Source organism: Apteryx mantelli, chromosome 8, assembly GCF_036417845.1.
Source record: "Apteryx mantelli isolate bAptMan1 chromosome 8, bAptMan1.hap1, whole genome shotgun sequence".
NCBI lineage: Eukaryota > Metazoa > Chordata > Aves > Apterygiformes > Apterygidae > Apteryx > Apteryx mantelli.
The window spans coordinates 28,919,303-28,934,881 of record NC_089985.1 but is presented as its reverse complement, the minus strand read 5'-3'; the positions used below and the strand labels follow the sequence as shown (position 1 = coordinate 28,934,881).

Sequence of the window (15,579 nt, the reverse complement as noted above, 5' to 3'; positions counted from 1 at the left end):
GCGTTGCTTCGCCGCGGCTCCCGCCCGGCAGCGGCGGGGGGGCGGGCAGCGGCGCTGGGGCCCGGCGCCCCCCGCGGGGCGGCTCGGCGCCTCCGGCCGGGCTTCACCGCCGCGGCCGGGACTCACCTGGCGGCGGCGGCGGCGGCGGCGGCGGCGGCATGGCTGCGCGGGGCCGGGGCCGGGGCGGCGGCGCGGCCGGGGCGGCGCCGGGGGCAGAGTCCGGCGCGGGGAGCCGGCGGCGGCGGCGCGGAAGATGCCGCTGGGGCTGCGGGGCAAGAAGAGGGGCAAGTGCAAGGAGACCTCCAAGCTGGTGGAGAGCGAGGCGGCCCCGCCGCCGCCGCCGCCCACCGCCGCGACCGGCGCCCCGGCCGCGGCGGCGGCGCCGCGGGTGCGGCTGCACTTCCACGCGCAGCTGGCGCACGGCAGCGCCACGGGCCGCGTGGAGGGATTCGCCAGCGCCCGCCAGCTCTACGCGCAGATCGCCGAGGCCTTCCACATCCCCCCCGCGCAGGTAGGGCCCGGCCGCCGCCGCCGCCGCGCGGGGCTGCAAGGGGCGCGGGGGGGTGGCGCGGGCCTGGGGCAGAGCTGCCCGTGCCTGCCTGCCCGTCCGTTTGGCGTGGTTTTCCGTCTAGGAGGGGGAAAAAATCATTTCTAAGAGTCTTTCGAAGTAGCGACAGAAAGAAGCATCGCATACGAAAAAGGATACAAGTGCAACTAACTCTTATACAGCAAAAAAGTGGTCATTTTAACTCGAGTATCTCTAGTATCTTAGTTAACCTGGCATTAACCGGGTGTTTAGCGCAACTTAGCACCTCTCGAATGCAGGGTCAAACTGTGTATGTATGTCGTGGGTGGGTGGAATAATTCCAGGGCAGGAATTATTGATTGCAGTGATTCTTTCCCGTTTAAAAAATTAATGGATTTATGAGGGTAAATATACAGAATGGAGGCAGTGGGGTATAATGCTTTAAATCTGGCCTTTTTAAAAAAAAAAAACCCTACAAATTCATATGATGCTGAGCAGTTGAAAAATGTTCTGCTTTGCCAAATGATTACTTTAAAAAAGCCCATTGCTAAGGGAGGCCTATTAAAGCTATAATAGGATTTTTTTTTTTACCCTGCTGCCTTTTTGATCTTTTTCAGCCGAGTTTAAACACTTGTTTGGATTATGATTCATTTGTGTTTGTAAATGCATTGTTTTCCCTTAGTTAAAAGGCAGTGGCCATATCAAGCTCTTCCTACATGGTTCTATCAACCTTAACCTCTGAGTGACAATTTGAAACAAAGTGCTAATGTTTCATTGTGGTTTGGTTATGTGGTTTTTACTTATTCTTGTATTCGTACCTGGTTCCTTTAAACTACTATAGACTTTGCTCTGAGAGGCTACTGCGGTTAGACCTTGCAGCACTTCAAAGAATAAATTATAAAAGTGGCAGTAGCAGCGAACACAGTTTAACCAGTCACTGTTGCATTAAGTAATTAAGAACTACCAGTACCTTTGCCAGCCGGTGCACCTGTGTCCCAGACCTTCTCAGCTGCTTTCTGACCTTTTGCTTCTCTGTTTTCTTTCCATATGGAGCTTCGGTTCCCCTTTTGTTATCTGTTCTGTTGCCTGTTATACCTTTTACTCTCAAGCCCCGATAACTGTCAGATCATTTTTCTGTTTTAGTTTCCTTTCCTTCATTTCACTGTTGAACTCTTTCTCTTGGCACTGATCCTGTGGCTCCACTGACTTGAGGAAGAATAGCGTTCACTAAGAAATTCGGTGCTGGATGAACGGTGCACTTCCCACTTCTCCTGTGCCATGCATAGTGCAAGGCCCCCAAAGGTGGGAACAGGACATCCCACGCGTGTCACGGGCATCATTCACTGGCTGGAGAATGGGCTCTTCCTTTTTTTCCTCTCTATGGGGCCCTTCCCTTTCTATCTTGGTTTTATTTTTAAAATTTTGATTTATTGGTTTAAAAAAAAAAGGGATGGGGAGTTAGTGCTGGAGACACCAAGCTTATTCTCTAAAGCCAAATGAATTTCTTGAGTAAAGGGTTCTAATTAAGTTGCATAAAATGAAAATAGTGAACAAAGTGACTTCTTGGTGTAAAAATGAGTGATGAATCTGGACCAAAGAGTCCTGCAACAGGATTTTTGTCAGAGAAGATGAAATAGGATAGATCAGTGAATGGCAAGTAACAATCTGGGAAAGCATCTGAATATAAATGGTAAAATATATCATATCTTGAAACAGTTTTGTGCTGAAGCTTTCTGGCCGAAGGAGAGGGTATGGTTTAACTCTGTCTGCATAAATAAGTTATGTTTCTTTGCTCAGAAAGAAACATGATATTGGCCATATGAGAAACTTGCACTTGAAACTAGTGAAAATACTGCAAGACACTGTGTAGGTCTGTTTTAGCTCTGAGCATATTGGCAGGGCATTCATTTACATTCTGTAACGGCCTTGCTTTGGTGCACCTTTGCAAGTCATACTTAGGATGAGGAAGTTTATATATCTTTATTTTTTTTTGTGTCATCACATGGGAGAAAAATATTTTTTAAGAATAATTGATTCATTGACACAGTTTAAGATGCTAAGGTCTTTTACAAGCGCTTACAAAGCTGGGGAAGCAAAAATACTCCAAAGCTTGGAAGTTCAGTACATGCCTATGACTTACAAATTATTCTAAGTACAGTATTTTTAAGTATAAATAATTCTACTGTGTGAATAGACTAGTGGGTGAGAAAATGGAAAAGAGCAGCATGCGGGATTCATGGACACCCAAGCAAAGGGACCCAACAGTAACGGTGGTATTTCTAACACAGTACACACGGATTTGTAACACAGGGATCGAGATAAATATAGTTACTAAAAAATGGAAAGACCGAGTGACTCCTTCATGGCCCAAAGCACTAAGATTTTGTTATACTGCATTTTAATGGAGAGATGGACCAACTTCCTGATTGGGGTGCCATGAAATGCATGGATTTGTTAACAGCAGAGCTTGCTGGAAATGAGAAGTGTAAACATTTTAAATGGTATTATTTATTAATTAAAGCTGCTTTTGGGCAAGTTGGTGTAAAGAATAATGCCTGAAGGTACACCTCAGCAAACTGCAAGACACTGAGGTGCTTGAATGCCCTTCGGAGGTGTTATCTGCCTAGGAAATGTTCAGTGACCTAACTATTCTGAAGCCTGTGGGCAGCGTGAAACCTGAATGCCTTTGGAAAGGAGCATTATCACAGAGATCTGTTCTGCAGTGACCAAGATGGAAAACAGAAGGGGGGCGAGGGGGGAGCTCAGTGTGGAGAGCACTTGGCAAACCGTGGCAGAAGCGGGTACAACTTAACATGATATGGGAGTTGACTGCAGCGTAGGCAAGGATGTGAATTCTTGGATGCGTTCCTACTTAAGTGTTTCGGCAGCGCTCAGGATGAGTTATACTTGTAATCTGTCACTTCTTTTGACTTGCTGGGTTACAGCACCCCCATTTCCTCTTCGTATTATGTCCCGCAGGAGCAGCCGAGTTTAGCTTCTGCTGGAGATCCCTTTCCAGGATCTGTGGTTGGCGGCCAAGAGTGACGAGGGAAGCTGGTACAAAACAGTGTTTGTTGGATAGACACTGAGCATTGGTGCAGAGTGACGCGCTTCTGTGCAGACCTGGCTCAGGAGCAGGGCAAGGTGGGGAAATGTCCCAGGGCAGAACAAGGCAGGTGTAGCTTTGAAGGGGATGTTAAATGTGGGAAGCTGGAGTTAAGGGCTTTTATTTATTTTCCCTGAGTTGGACTATTCTGATCTGAACTTCTGCACTCCCTGGCTCCAATGTGTGGTCCAGGGAGCTGCCGAGGATCCTGTGCTGAAATTCCTTCGCTTGTCCAGTGTTTGCCGGCCTGACCCGCATGGGCTGCTGGCTCTAGGAGGGAGATCCTACCAAGTACCTGTGAAGAAGCCATCCTGCGCCAACTTGGTATCACACCCCAGTCACCATGGGGACTCTTTGACGCTTTCCCAGTGCTCATCTTTTCTTCTTCGAGTTTTCTCCTTCTGTTTTTCTAGGTGAATGCCAAATATCTCAGTTATCCCTTTTGAATCATTCAGCCTGTATTTCTGCCTGCCTCTCTTGTTTACCCAGCATTTCTTTTTTTCTGGTCCAAACAGAACGCCCTTTCCACAGGGAGGGGGAGGAAACACTGCTTCTAGCAACATATCACTAATATGAGCCCTGTTTGAGGTAGATCGTTTTGTTCTTGGGTTTAACTTGGTTTCTTCAGCAAGGTTTCTGAAACAGAGTGCTAAATAAAATAGATAATATTCCTTAACTAGCAACATAACCCATCCACAAATATGTCTGTTTTTCTACTGACATGATAATACAACTGTCTCCTCTATTCTTCCTATAAAGGATAAAATAGGGAAGGTAGTTGGAAAATGTATTTGCATATGATCTCGGCTACTTAGGATTACTATTCCTCTGATTATAGGGAAACGTGGCAGGGGATGTTATGTTCCTTGTGAGGGTGGAAATGCCAAGTGCAGCTCGTATCATAAATGGAATAAAAAAGCATTGACCAAAGCACAATGTAGACTTATTCAAGCATTTGCTGGTAGTATGCTCCTGTGGGAGCAGACAGTAGGGATTTAAAGTATTCAAAGCAGCTAATCCAGCACTAGAAATGTGGATATTAAAGTTTGACAGTGGCAGGGCAATTTCTTGAACAAATGATAAGCAAATAATAAATTACAAAGGCGTAGTATATGGGCTTTTAGTTTGTGCACTCATAACTTGTTCTCTTGATTATTTTGTTTGCTTTGTAAGGTGAAGCATGGTGGGGCTGGCAAGGCGAGTTGGGTGCTCGGTGGGTGTGCCTGCCGAGCCCGTGAACATTGGGCTTTCCTCCATGGTGGAAGGATTTCTGCTTCATAAGGAATCCTATGGGAAAAGGCAGGAAAAGGGGAAACATCCCAGTAGCACCAATAGCAGAAAGGCAGCTGCCTTGGGGTCTGCTTCCAGTAGTAGAGTTCAGCTGCTGCGCGTGTGCCCGGACTGCTGTGCCAAGAGCCCGGCCGCCTCCTGCTCAACAGGGAGCAGGTGGCGAAGCTGTGTCATGTCCAACTCTCATAAAAGGGTTTGATTAAAAACTGCTTGATTTAAACTTTTATGAAACGGTGTACTGAAAAATGTATGCCCAAAATCAGGTGTCTGAAAAAAAAAGTCTGAAGCATATTTTAGTAGGTCAGAGAAAAGGGTCAGCTTGTGAAATACTCATTTCTAGCACAAAAGTGCTTGGAGTTTTAGCATATCTGCTTATCCATGGAAACAAATTGTTCATGATCTCATCTATGGATTGAAGACTTCAAATGAACAAGCTTAATACCCTCTTTGAACCCTTTCCTCACCATGTTATGGCAAACATCGTTTGCTTGCATTGAAAACTTAAAGTACTGCTGTTGCCCTAAGTGCACCTAAGTGGTGCTTAAATTTGATACCTTATTGTATGTGTAATGCTCGCTGTGTTAATGGTCTGCTTCTCAAACACTTTTCAGCCATATTGAAGAATTTACACCGCAATTCTTCTGCACTTGCGGTGAAAAAAGAGCAGTAAATCAGCAAATGCTTGTTTTACAGTACTGTGGATGTATTTGGGTTGCGTTGCTGATAGAGCGCCGCGAGCATGTTAGAGCTCGGAGGAGTTGGTTTCTCTTCTGGTTGCTGCCATTGGGCAAGCTTCACTGTTCTTCCTACGGAGGAAAAAGTGAGCAAGGCAGCTGGAAAATGCTGGAAGGTAGCTGGAAGTGTTGGTGTGGTATCTTTGTATAATGCCACCTAGATGTATAGGGAAATGTGTTAGCAGATGTTCTATTGTGCTCAATAGCAGGAGTCCTCTTCCCCACTTGTTAAATAGAGAAAGTGATTATGATTTCTTTTGTAAAGTGGTTTGAAGTCTATTGATTAAAAAGTACTTTTAATAGCTTCTGAGTAGGTCATCAATCAGTCAAATTATTTTTGAGTTCTTCTTAAGATGTAGGCTTAATTTGGAAGATGAGAATGATTAATATGTATGCCTGAATTCATGCAGTACCATATTGTATATCCTATATACTTTATATAACACATAGTGTAACCCTGTTTTTCTTGGCTAATACAGTCTCTTGCTTTATATAACACATAGCGTAACCTTGTTTTTCTTGGCTAGTGTAGTCTCTTATCATTGAAAATACTGATGCAGGGGCTAATCCCTGTTAGTGATCTTATCTAAGAAATCTATTTTATAAGGTTGTGCATCAGCCCCCGGTCTCTCCCAGCCAAGTGGAATTTCCTGCTGCTCTGCATGCTGTACAAGACCACGCTTGCAGCGAGAGAGGTATCCTAGATACTTGGCGACTGATGTAACAGCCATGATTTATAATACCTCGCTAAAGTTGGCATGAAATGTCACAGCACTGGTATGCTGAGTTGAAGATCAAATGTATCTGAAGGGTCAGGGTGGGGAGAGAGAGAAGACTTTACAATGAAATCTGCATATTTGTTTTCTCTGTTTTGTTTCTTGGTAAGAAAATTACTACTTAGAAGAATATTGAGTCTTATTTTGAGTGAATGAAAAGGGTGTACTATGGTAGCTGCTGTTGAATTTAAGTATTTAAGCTGCTCTTAGGTACCAATATTAAACTTATGTAAAAGTTATGACAAAAATGTCATTTTTGCATTGGCAGTTCTCAGTCATGGACAAATAAAGCTGAGCCGTAACTGATACGTGGTGTAACTGTATGTTGTTCTGGGTGGATACATCTTTAGCACCTTACTCTTTGTGCATATCTGTTCTGAGAAAAAAACAGTCGCTTGCTAGAGAGGATAAAGGATGATTTAAGTTTTATTTTTGCCTGGCTGATGCTCTCAGCCCTGGGGGCAGTGCAGAACTGACTCAGAGTCCTGCAGACTTGCAGGCTGTGGCGGGAATGCCATCCAGATGAAGGTCTAAAAAGAGAAACTGGATCGAGTTTCCAAATATCACATTTCTGTTCTGTTGCCAATTTTATCTATTCAAAGGTGTGAAAGTAGTCACTAGGTGATTGTGTGACAAGGTCAGATGAAGGATACTGATGCCTTCTAAAAAATAAAAACATACTGCTTGTTGTTCACTGTAAGAACAAAAAATTGAGCTGCAGCTGTGAACTGGCCAAGTTATGTAGCTTGAGAGAAAGCTAAAAATTTGTATATAAATTTGTACACAATATATTAAATAAAGCCCTTTGTGTAAACTGCTTGAATCGAACCTTCTCGGTAAAAATAATCTTTAATCCTCAGTATTAATTAAGATTTATAAAGTAAAATTTAAATTTCTACTTAAAACCAGCTGGAATTTCTCCAGATGATGTTACTGTAGGAGTGATGGTTAGCTGAAATTTTTGCGTTACCTGGGAGGAGAAAGCTGAAGTCTGCTCAACGAGTGTTGCTACGACTCTCGTCGCCGGAGACGTTAGGACATGGTGGTGGTTTGGTGGGTGGTGAGATAAGCAATTAGCCTTTTCTGTAGGACTTTGAAAAACAAAAAACCACCACCACATCGCTAAATCCTCATTTTTAAAAAAAGAAAAAAAAAAAGAAAAAAAGAAAGCAAACCATGGTTAAATAGAGTCAAAGTTCTAGAAAAATTTAGAAACTTAAATGCTCTCTATGGAATATATTAAGAGTAGTGTTTTACTCTCATTGGACCTGGAATACATCAAAATAGGCTAGTGAGCATTTAATTTCCGTTTCCCTCTGTCACGGAGCGATGCCGGGAGAGGGCAGGAAAGCTCGTGTGGGGCGCTGGGGGGCGGTGAGGGGCGAAACCCCTCAGCGCCCGCGAGTCGAGGGGGGTGGAAGGGAGCGGCATGTCCCTGCGGTCCGGACTGGGGACCCGTGGGGCCACGGCGGGCGAGGGCTGCTGGACGGTGTCCTGCCGCTCTCGATGGCCGTTTCTCTGGCGGACCCGGCCGCTTCCCGCTCCCTGCCGCCTCGCGCATGCTGGCGCAGCTCTGGCCACCTCCGCTTCGGAGCCGGCCCCGGCGGTGTTTGCGAGGCAGCAGGTGTCTGAGGCGCCTCCAGAAGGAAAACCGTGTCCCACGGATGCAGGGCAGCTACTTTCCTACTCCCTGCCCATCTCCTCCGCTGCCAGAGCCGAGTGTGTCCTGCTGCAGCTGGAAAAGCGCGATGCGCCAGCGACCTGCGGGGTTTGCGGCCCCGGCCTCCGTGGCGGGGGGTTTGCGGCCCCGGCCTCTGCGGCGGAGGGCCCGTGGGATGGAAACCGCCTCCTCCCCGGCTTTCAGCCGCCCTCGAAAGACGGTCTCGGGGGAGCTCTGCCTCGGTGAAGCGGATTTTACCAATTTCCCCTGCTTTCTCTTGGGGCCGCAGAGGAGGGCAGCCGTCCCGGCCCTCATCCTGGCTCCACGCAGCTCCTCCAGCTGTGAGAAGGGCTGGATGGTTTTATTTAATTTTTTATTTTTTTTAGCTAGGCAGGAAAATTGGTAGGAAACTCCACGAGCCAGTTGGAGACGAGGTGCTTTGAGCTCGCGCGGGGCAGTGCAGGATGTTTCCTTCCCCCCGACGCCTCGGCTTTGATTAACCGCCTTTTCTCACAGTGCTGCTCTCAGGCACTGGCATCTCGCAGAAGTCCTGGTGGAGCTGGAGGTGGGTGAAAGATGATGCGGAAGGTGGTTGTGGCTCTTCAGTTTGCTCTCTCTGACTTCCATTAATGCTGCAGCAATAGTCATGTAAAAGCAGCAAAAAGTTCTTTCACGACTGAATCAAACCTATCCCTCCAAGAGGGAGCTTATATTGCTGGGTAGGAGGTGCTGCCCTAATCAAATGCTGCTTAGAGTAAGTAATATGCTAAGATCCATCTGACTTCCCCCCCCCCCCCCCCAAGAAATAGTAGCAAGGTTTTCACATGTTTTTGGAAATGATAACCAAAAGTATTTTTGTTTCTGTTCAGAATGATTTCAAAAGTGCTGCTTCAAAACACTTCAATTCAGAGACCATCTTCTCTTTTTCCCCTGTTTTCATGGATTAATAAAATGCTTAGTGCAAGCTTTACATGTGCTATGCACGCTTTGGAATTAATTCACTTTTTTTGTTATAGGCTTACATATACTCATTTTTTTAATTCTTGCATTTAATGTGGTGCTTTGCGCCTTTTCTTTTTCATGAGTTGCTCTGAAAAACTTATATGATTAAATGAAGATAATGTGACTGAAACAGCAAATATCCTCATGTTACTACAGCAGGCTGCCTCTTGTTAATACTCTCCTGTTACAGGTTTTTTTTCCAAATATCTTGATATTGGTAACGCGAAATAAAAAGGCTGCTTCTTACATTAAAAAAAAAAAAAATCTTGAGTCGGTTTGATTAAATTTTTTCAAATATATGTCACCAGGTGTGTCAATACTGTTCAGCACTTTTTGTTCAGTCTATGCGGGATCTTCAGTGCTGTACTGGGATTTGCTCTGTGTTTGCTGATATATGTATGCAACCATCGTATATATTTTTGTTAGCACAATGTGTTGTTTCTGTCCATGTTTTACTAAGTCTCAAATCTTGTTTTTAAGACTCATCATTAACACAACATGAAGGAATACTGTTAAGACAGCAGTGTGCTATAGAGCTACTCTGCCCGTCGCTGCCGTTGCGCCTCCAGTTTCCGACGGGGCTGTGGTGCCCGGCTGAGCACTGTGCTGCGAGGGCGAAGGGCCGCGCTGCCGCTTCTGCTGGAGCTGGTGCAGCCGGGCTCTTAGCTGGGTTGCACAAGAACTATGTGCTTAGAAATGACCGCTGAAGGATTTTTAATACCAGTATGACACCCACAAAGTCTTGGCCAGGAAAACTTCCCTGAGGTGTGGGTCAGTTATTGCTGGTCGCTCTGAACCCGGCGGTTCGAGGCGTCCGTGGCCGGAGCTCCTGATCCGCCTGGCCTCCCTCTGCCGGCCCGCGAGAGGCTGTTCACGCTGGTACTTCTCTTTTTTTCCTATGCTCCCTGCCAGCTCTTATCTGTAGAGTTTGAGCTATTGACATTACCCATCACATGAGGCGATGGAGCATATTGTCCCTCCTGTGCCTGCTGGAGAAGGAGGATGATTATCGCTTTGGCTATGGATCTTTCAAAGAAGCCAGAATTACACTCTCCTTTTATCTCCCCGTCAGCTAATCAAGCTCACCAAACCTCATATGTTATTTAACTTCGAGATAATTTGTTTTTCTCTCCTGTACAGATCATGTTTTGCACTTTGAACACTCATAAAGTTGATATGGACAAGCTCTTAGGAGCACAAATTGGCCTTGAAGACTTCATATTTGCCCATGTAAAAGGACAACGAAAAGAAGTGGAAGCTCTTAAAAGTGAGGATGTGCTTGGGCTCACTATTACAGACAATGGAACTGGCTGTGCATTTATAAAGGTAAAATTAATTATCAGTGAAATACTTTGTTCTACAGAAGCTTCTCTTACTATAGCAGGTTAATTATTATTTTAATGATCCTTTAGAACTATAAAATCTTTTACTATTCTATGTATGGCAAGTAAAAAAAATGGCTTTTTTAGATACATCATTCAAAATTAGTTCAGCTATTTCTGTACTGCATGTCATTCAAAATGGTTCCTTTATTCACTGCTTCTGAAATGTGTATCAGCTATATAATGTGGCCATTGTATTTTCTGATCTACCCTGAGGGTGGAAGGTGTTAGATGCTACTTATATCCACCCGCCCCCTCCTCCCTTTTATGGTGATTTTCTGATGTCATTGATTAGCTGCTTATCGAGCATCTGTCACTCGTATGATAACGAGATCACACTGCTCTTTCAGTACTGTCAGTGTCCATTTGCAGGGCAGAAGCCTTCCTGTGCTATGAGAGCAGGTGCAAGTGTGGTGCATTTTCATCTCTCCAATGTTGTCATTGCCTTAGCTATGTAGGATGAAATAAAAGGTGCTAAGGATATTGGTTAACACAGTTTACCACAACTAGCTTGAGCAGAACATATGGGCAGTAACCTGTGCTATGTATTAATCATAATTCCTTCCTTTATCATCTTCTGCGTGACCTCCAGATGCTCTGTTTTGAGACAAATAGAGGCTGAGGAAATTATGTTGCTCTTCTTGCTATACTAGATATTAGGAACCTTAACCAGTTTTTCTGCCTTCTTTAGAAGATGCCTTGCTCTAATCTACTCTGCTTACCAGTTATTAGTGAGGCACTGGTAATTCCCTTTGATTCCTACTATCCCAGTCGCTGTCCTTATTGCCACTGTAAGCAGAACGCTGTGTCTGGAGAGGTGGTATTCTGCACTCATTTTGTAGCTAGCTTGGGTGTAAAATGGACGTGGTCTAGAAATAGGTTTGCTAGCCTTTGCTGTGGAAAAACGTGATTGAGACCACGTTTGGCAAAGTCTGGGCGCAGTGGAGGTTTCAGCAAGCAGTTTGGCAAAACCGTAGCCTGAGCTGCGTGTTTATGGACGAGAGTTCCGAGTCTCTAGTGGTAGCGTCCCTGCAGCCGTAACGCGCTCATGCTGCCGCTCGCGTGGCGTTTTATGAGAAGGTGCTGTCAGCGGCGCGGCAGGGCTTGAGGTCCCCGTGCGCGGCACCGCGCGGAGCCTTGCTCCCCTCCTTGCGTGCCTGGAAACGTGGGGAGGAGGAACGAACACCCTCACCGCACCAGCAAAGTGGGCTGCAGTTTTCAACAAACCTCATAAACCTTGTCTGAACAAACATTATATTACTTTCCTTTTACTGGTCTAATTAGCAGCGTGATGAACATGGTGCAATCTTGGTGGCAATGCAGTTCTGCATCAGTTTAAAGGAGTTTCTAGGAGCCTACTCTGTTGCTGTGTATATTTAGCTAATGGATGTTTTTAAACAACATAGAAAATACAGATATACAAAAGTAAAAGCTGCATCTTTTTTATATTTGATTTTCTAGCTAAATCACAAAACAGAGACAGTCTCTAATTAAAAAGAAAGGTTTGGTGGAATTATTTTTGTTCATATATTTCCTTTTCTTAAAACTTCGTTGCTATGTTCCATTATTAACTAACAATCAATATTAAACTTAGCTTTCAACAACCCACCGATGGTTATTATGGGCTGCAGTAATTTTACTGTTCTTTGTATAACAGGACAGTACCTAGGCTTAATACATAACTCAGGCAAATTTTACAGCTGACGTTGAAAACTGTGGGTTCTTTTGCTACGGGATCTGATGTTATTTTGCCTTAGTAAAACCAGAACCTAGTGTCATGCTACTGTCACAAATCTGCTTTTTGGGTACATAGCCAGATGAAAAGCTGCATTATAGATTTAAAGTGGTCATTCAGAGAGTAAGATCTGAACTTTTGAAGCATTTTGTAAATGCTTAAGACTGTGCTGTTACAGCATGGTGTGTAAGCAGCTATTGTAAAATGGAGTAGCATAATTAACAGGAGTTACAGATTGTACTGGAAATACAGATCCTAGCTTCTAAATGGAGTGTAAAGCATTTGAAATAGAGGCGTATCAATTGCATCTTAATTACTGTAACAACATAGCTTGGCTGTCTGTCAGTTAACTTGCAGTGAGGATAATAACCACCTCATATGAAACTTCATTTGAATACTATGCAAATAGCTAGTCAATATTACTTACAGTGTTGCTATTAGGATCCAAGAAAAGAAGAAAAGCTAAATGGGAATGAATTTAACGCTAGTGCTAAACATTAATTGTGGCGTGTAGGCACGGTTTTGAACCCTGGCACCCAGGAACAGAAACACATTTGGGGCCTGGTTTCTTGTGCGTGTCCAATACCCCTTCTTCCTTCACCATGAAGATTCTTCTTTTTGGTTTTAATTGAGGTTAAACAAAAGTACTCAAAAGAGTTAAACTCAGCCTGAAGTTAAAAATTGTCTCAGTATCTGGCAGGACAGGGAGCACTTTCACACTTCCCACTGACTCTCTCGGCTGCAGGCACGCGCGTGGGCTCAGACACGCGCATGAGCTAGGAGCGGGTTGCTGAGATGGCTACGCTGCTGGGCTAGGTGTTACAGGAGTAGGCGGCAATATGTTTATCTCCCTTGTCTCGCTGTAAACTGACTCAAAGTTTGTGTGATGCAACCTCAGTCTTTACTTAAAAGCACATAGTTCAGGAGGGTTTTAGAAGTAAATTTGTATCTCTGCAAAATATGATAAGACATTCTAGGATGTTATAGCCTTTCCATGACTCAAGCACATGATAGATAAATATGACAGCATTTAACATCAAAAAGAAGCACTGAAATTTTAAGTGTCCTTTAACTGACTTGATAAATCACAGAGATCTTTTAATGATTAGAATTTTTTTCACTTTCTAAATTTCACTTTACTAAAGCTAGAAATACTAACTTCTGTTACATTTTATGACTTTTAGACTATTTGTATTCCATGAGGTTATGTTAGAAGCATTTCTTATGATTTATTATTATTTCAGAGGAAATACTTTAATATGCAGCTATATGGCTCAATGAGGAAAATGATAGAAGTTTTCCCACTAAATAAGCCCTAACTGAGAATAGGCCTTTATTCCCATTACTGACACATTTGGATTGAGTTTGTAAACACAAAAATATTGGAAATATTCAAAAGCCTTAATTTCCAAATTTACGTTTTTTATTTTGGTTTTATTTATGGTTTTATATTCAGCGCAACTTAAAATTGTTTAAAAATAATGCTTTCCAAAACATGTTTTATGAAGATATTATACAGAAAACTCACTGCTGCTGTGATGAGCGCAATGTTACTGACATTTTTAACTGATCACATTCTTGAAACTCTGTTGTATCACCTGCTTATCTTTTAAAGAAATGTTTCTAATTTTTTTTGTTTTTGTTTTTCAAATAATAGCGAATTAAAGAAGGCAGCCTAATGGACCAAATCAAAACAGTCTGCGTGGGTGACCACATAGAGACTATAAATGGAAAAAATGTGTCCGACTGTCGGCATTATGAAGTTGCCAAGATGCTAAAAGATCTGGAGAAGGGTCAGATGTTTAAGCTGGAGTTGATAGAGCCCATGAAAGCATTTGGTGAGTGACTTGGATACTGTCCACCTTGTTCACCAGCTATTGAAATACGGACATTGCATTGCATTGTAGGCTTGTTTTCAGATTGCAGGCAGGTGCCCACCCAAGCTAATATAATTGCTAGAAAAGGTATATTTGTGTTCTTCTTTGAAGCTGGAAATTTATGAATGGATTCCCCCTGCCCTTGCTTTCTGTCTGCCGGCCGCAGTGCTGGTATTGGGAGCCTGTCCCTCTGGCTTGGGCGTCTGGTCGTCCTGCGGTGGGCCGCCTCAGCCCCGCAGTCTCAACTCCTTTGCCACCCCAGGATCGTGCAAGACAAGTACAAGAACTGTTTCATAGACACAGTTTTATAGCAGGGATCACTTGACCGATGTGCTGACCCTTGAACCTCCTCCTCTCTTTCCTGCTGTGTCTTTGATACGCAATCCCTGATCCTTCGTGTGCCGCTTCTCCGCTTTGGAGCCCTCTGCCAGGGATGGAGCTCCCTAAGGCAAAGGGATCCTGCAGGAAGCAGAATCCGCGATTCCCCAGAGCACCCCCTTGCTGCGTGCCCTCCTGCTCTTCCCAGCTTCTTTTGTGGATCTCTAATCATGCAGCAGGTATACTCAGGGTCAGAGAAAAGCAGTATGGCAAAGCTCTAGCTCTGCTGCCCGTATGCTAGGAGGAAGTGATACTTTGTATAGGAGGAATGCATACCAATTGCTAATCCTTTTGTACATTGATTTCATTGGGTCTGGTAAAATTAAAAAAAAAGCCTACTAGTTTAGCTTAGAGAGTCAAAATAGAGATTGCATTTTAATTTTTATTCTCTTGATTTTGGATCTTTTTTCCACGAACCATTCATATTCATATTTTTCTGTAACAAAAATAGTTCAAAAAACTGTTAAATTATAAGCATATATGTTCACACCTGCACTGACACAAAGTTCAAAATCACCATCTTCACCATAGTAGCAAAAGCTTGAAATGTTTATTTTTCAAATCCTTTTTATCTGTTACCAGTTTGACTCCTGTCATACACCAGTCTTGACACTTGGTGTCAGAATAACAGCAGAAATTGGAAATGAGAGGAATTGAAGGGTTTTTTTTTTTTTTTTCTTTTGGTGCTGCTGCAAAGAATGAGGATTATGAGTTAATCTCTAATGCTTTAGGAGATAAGTTCACTTCCTTCTTAACATATAACATAGACATTTACTTATTTATGCTCAGGAAGTATTAAAAATACATAGTGTTTCAAATAGCTATATAGCAAAAACTTTTTAATACAAGTCTGTAATTTCTATTCAATGCTAGACTTGCTACATAGTCTGTCTGTAAAAACCAGAGTAAATCAACATTTGGATGATGACTTCAGCCATTAACTAATAGTACTTACTTTAATAAGGTGATTAAGATACCTTTTAGTCTGCCTGTGATGGAGAGAAGGAAACTTGCTAATTCCATGGCAATATCTAAAATTGAATTAAGAGGCAATCAGAACTTCTTGGAAAGATTTTTGGAAGCTGCATTTTATTTTTTACCTTACTGAAATTA

The 15,579-nt window shown here is 43.5% G+C and overlaps 1 protein-coding gene across 1 annotated transcript in view; it reads left to right on the top strand.

Moving 5' to 3' along the window:
• The first annotated feature begins 253 nt into the window (after positions 1 to 253).
• Positions 254 to 15,579, top strand: part of GIPC2 (GIPC PDZ domain containing family member 2) — a 29,471-nt gene continuing 14,145 nt past the window's right edge. Inside the window, exons 1-3 of the mRNA XM_067301012.1 lie at positions 254 to 511; positions 10,235 to 10,420; positions 13,869 to 14,049. Of these exons, the coding sequence (XP_067157113.1) occupies positions 254 to 511; positions 10,235 to 10,420; positions 13,869 to 14,049 (625 nt within the window). The remainder of the gene's footprint in view (positions 512 to 10,234; positions 10,421 to 13,868; positions 14,050 to 15,579) is intronic.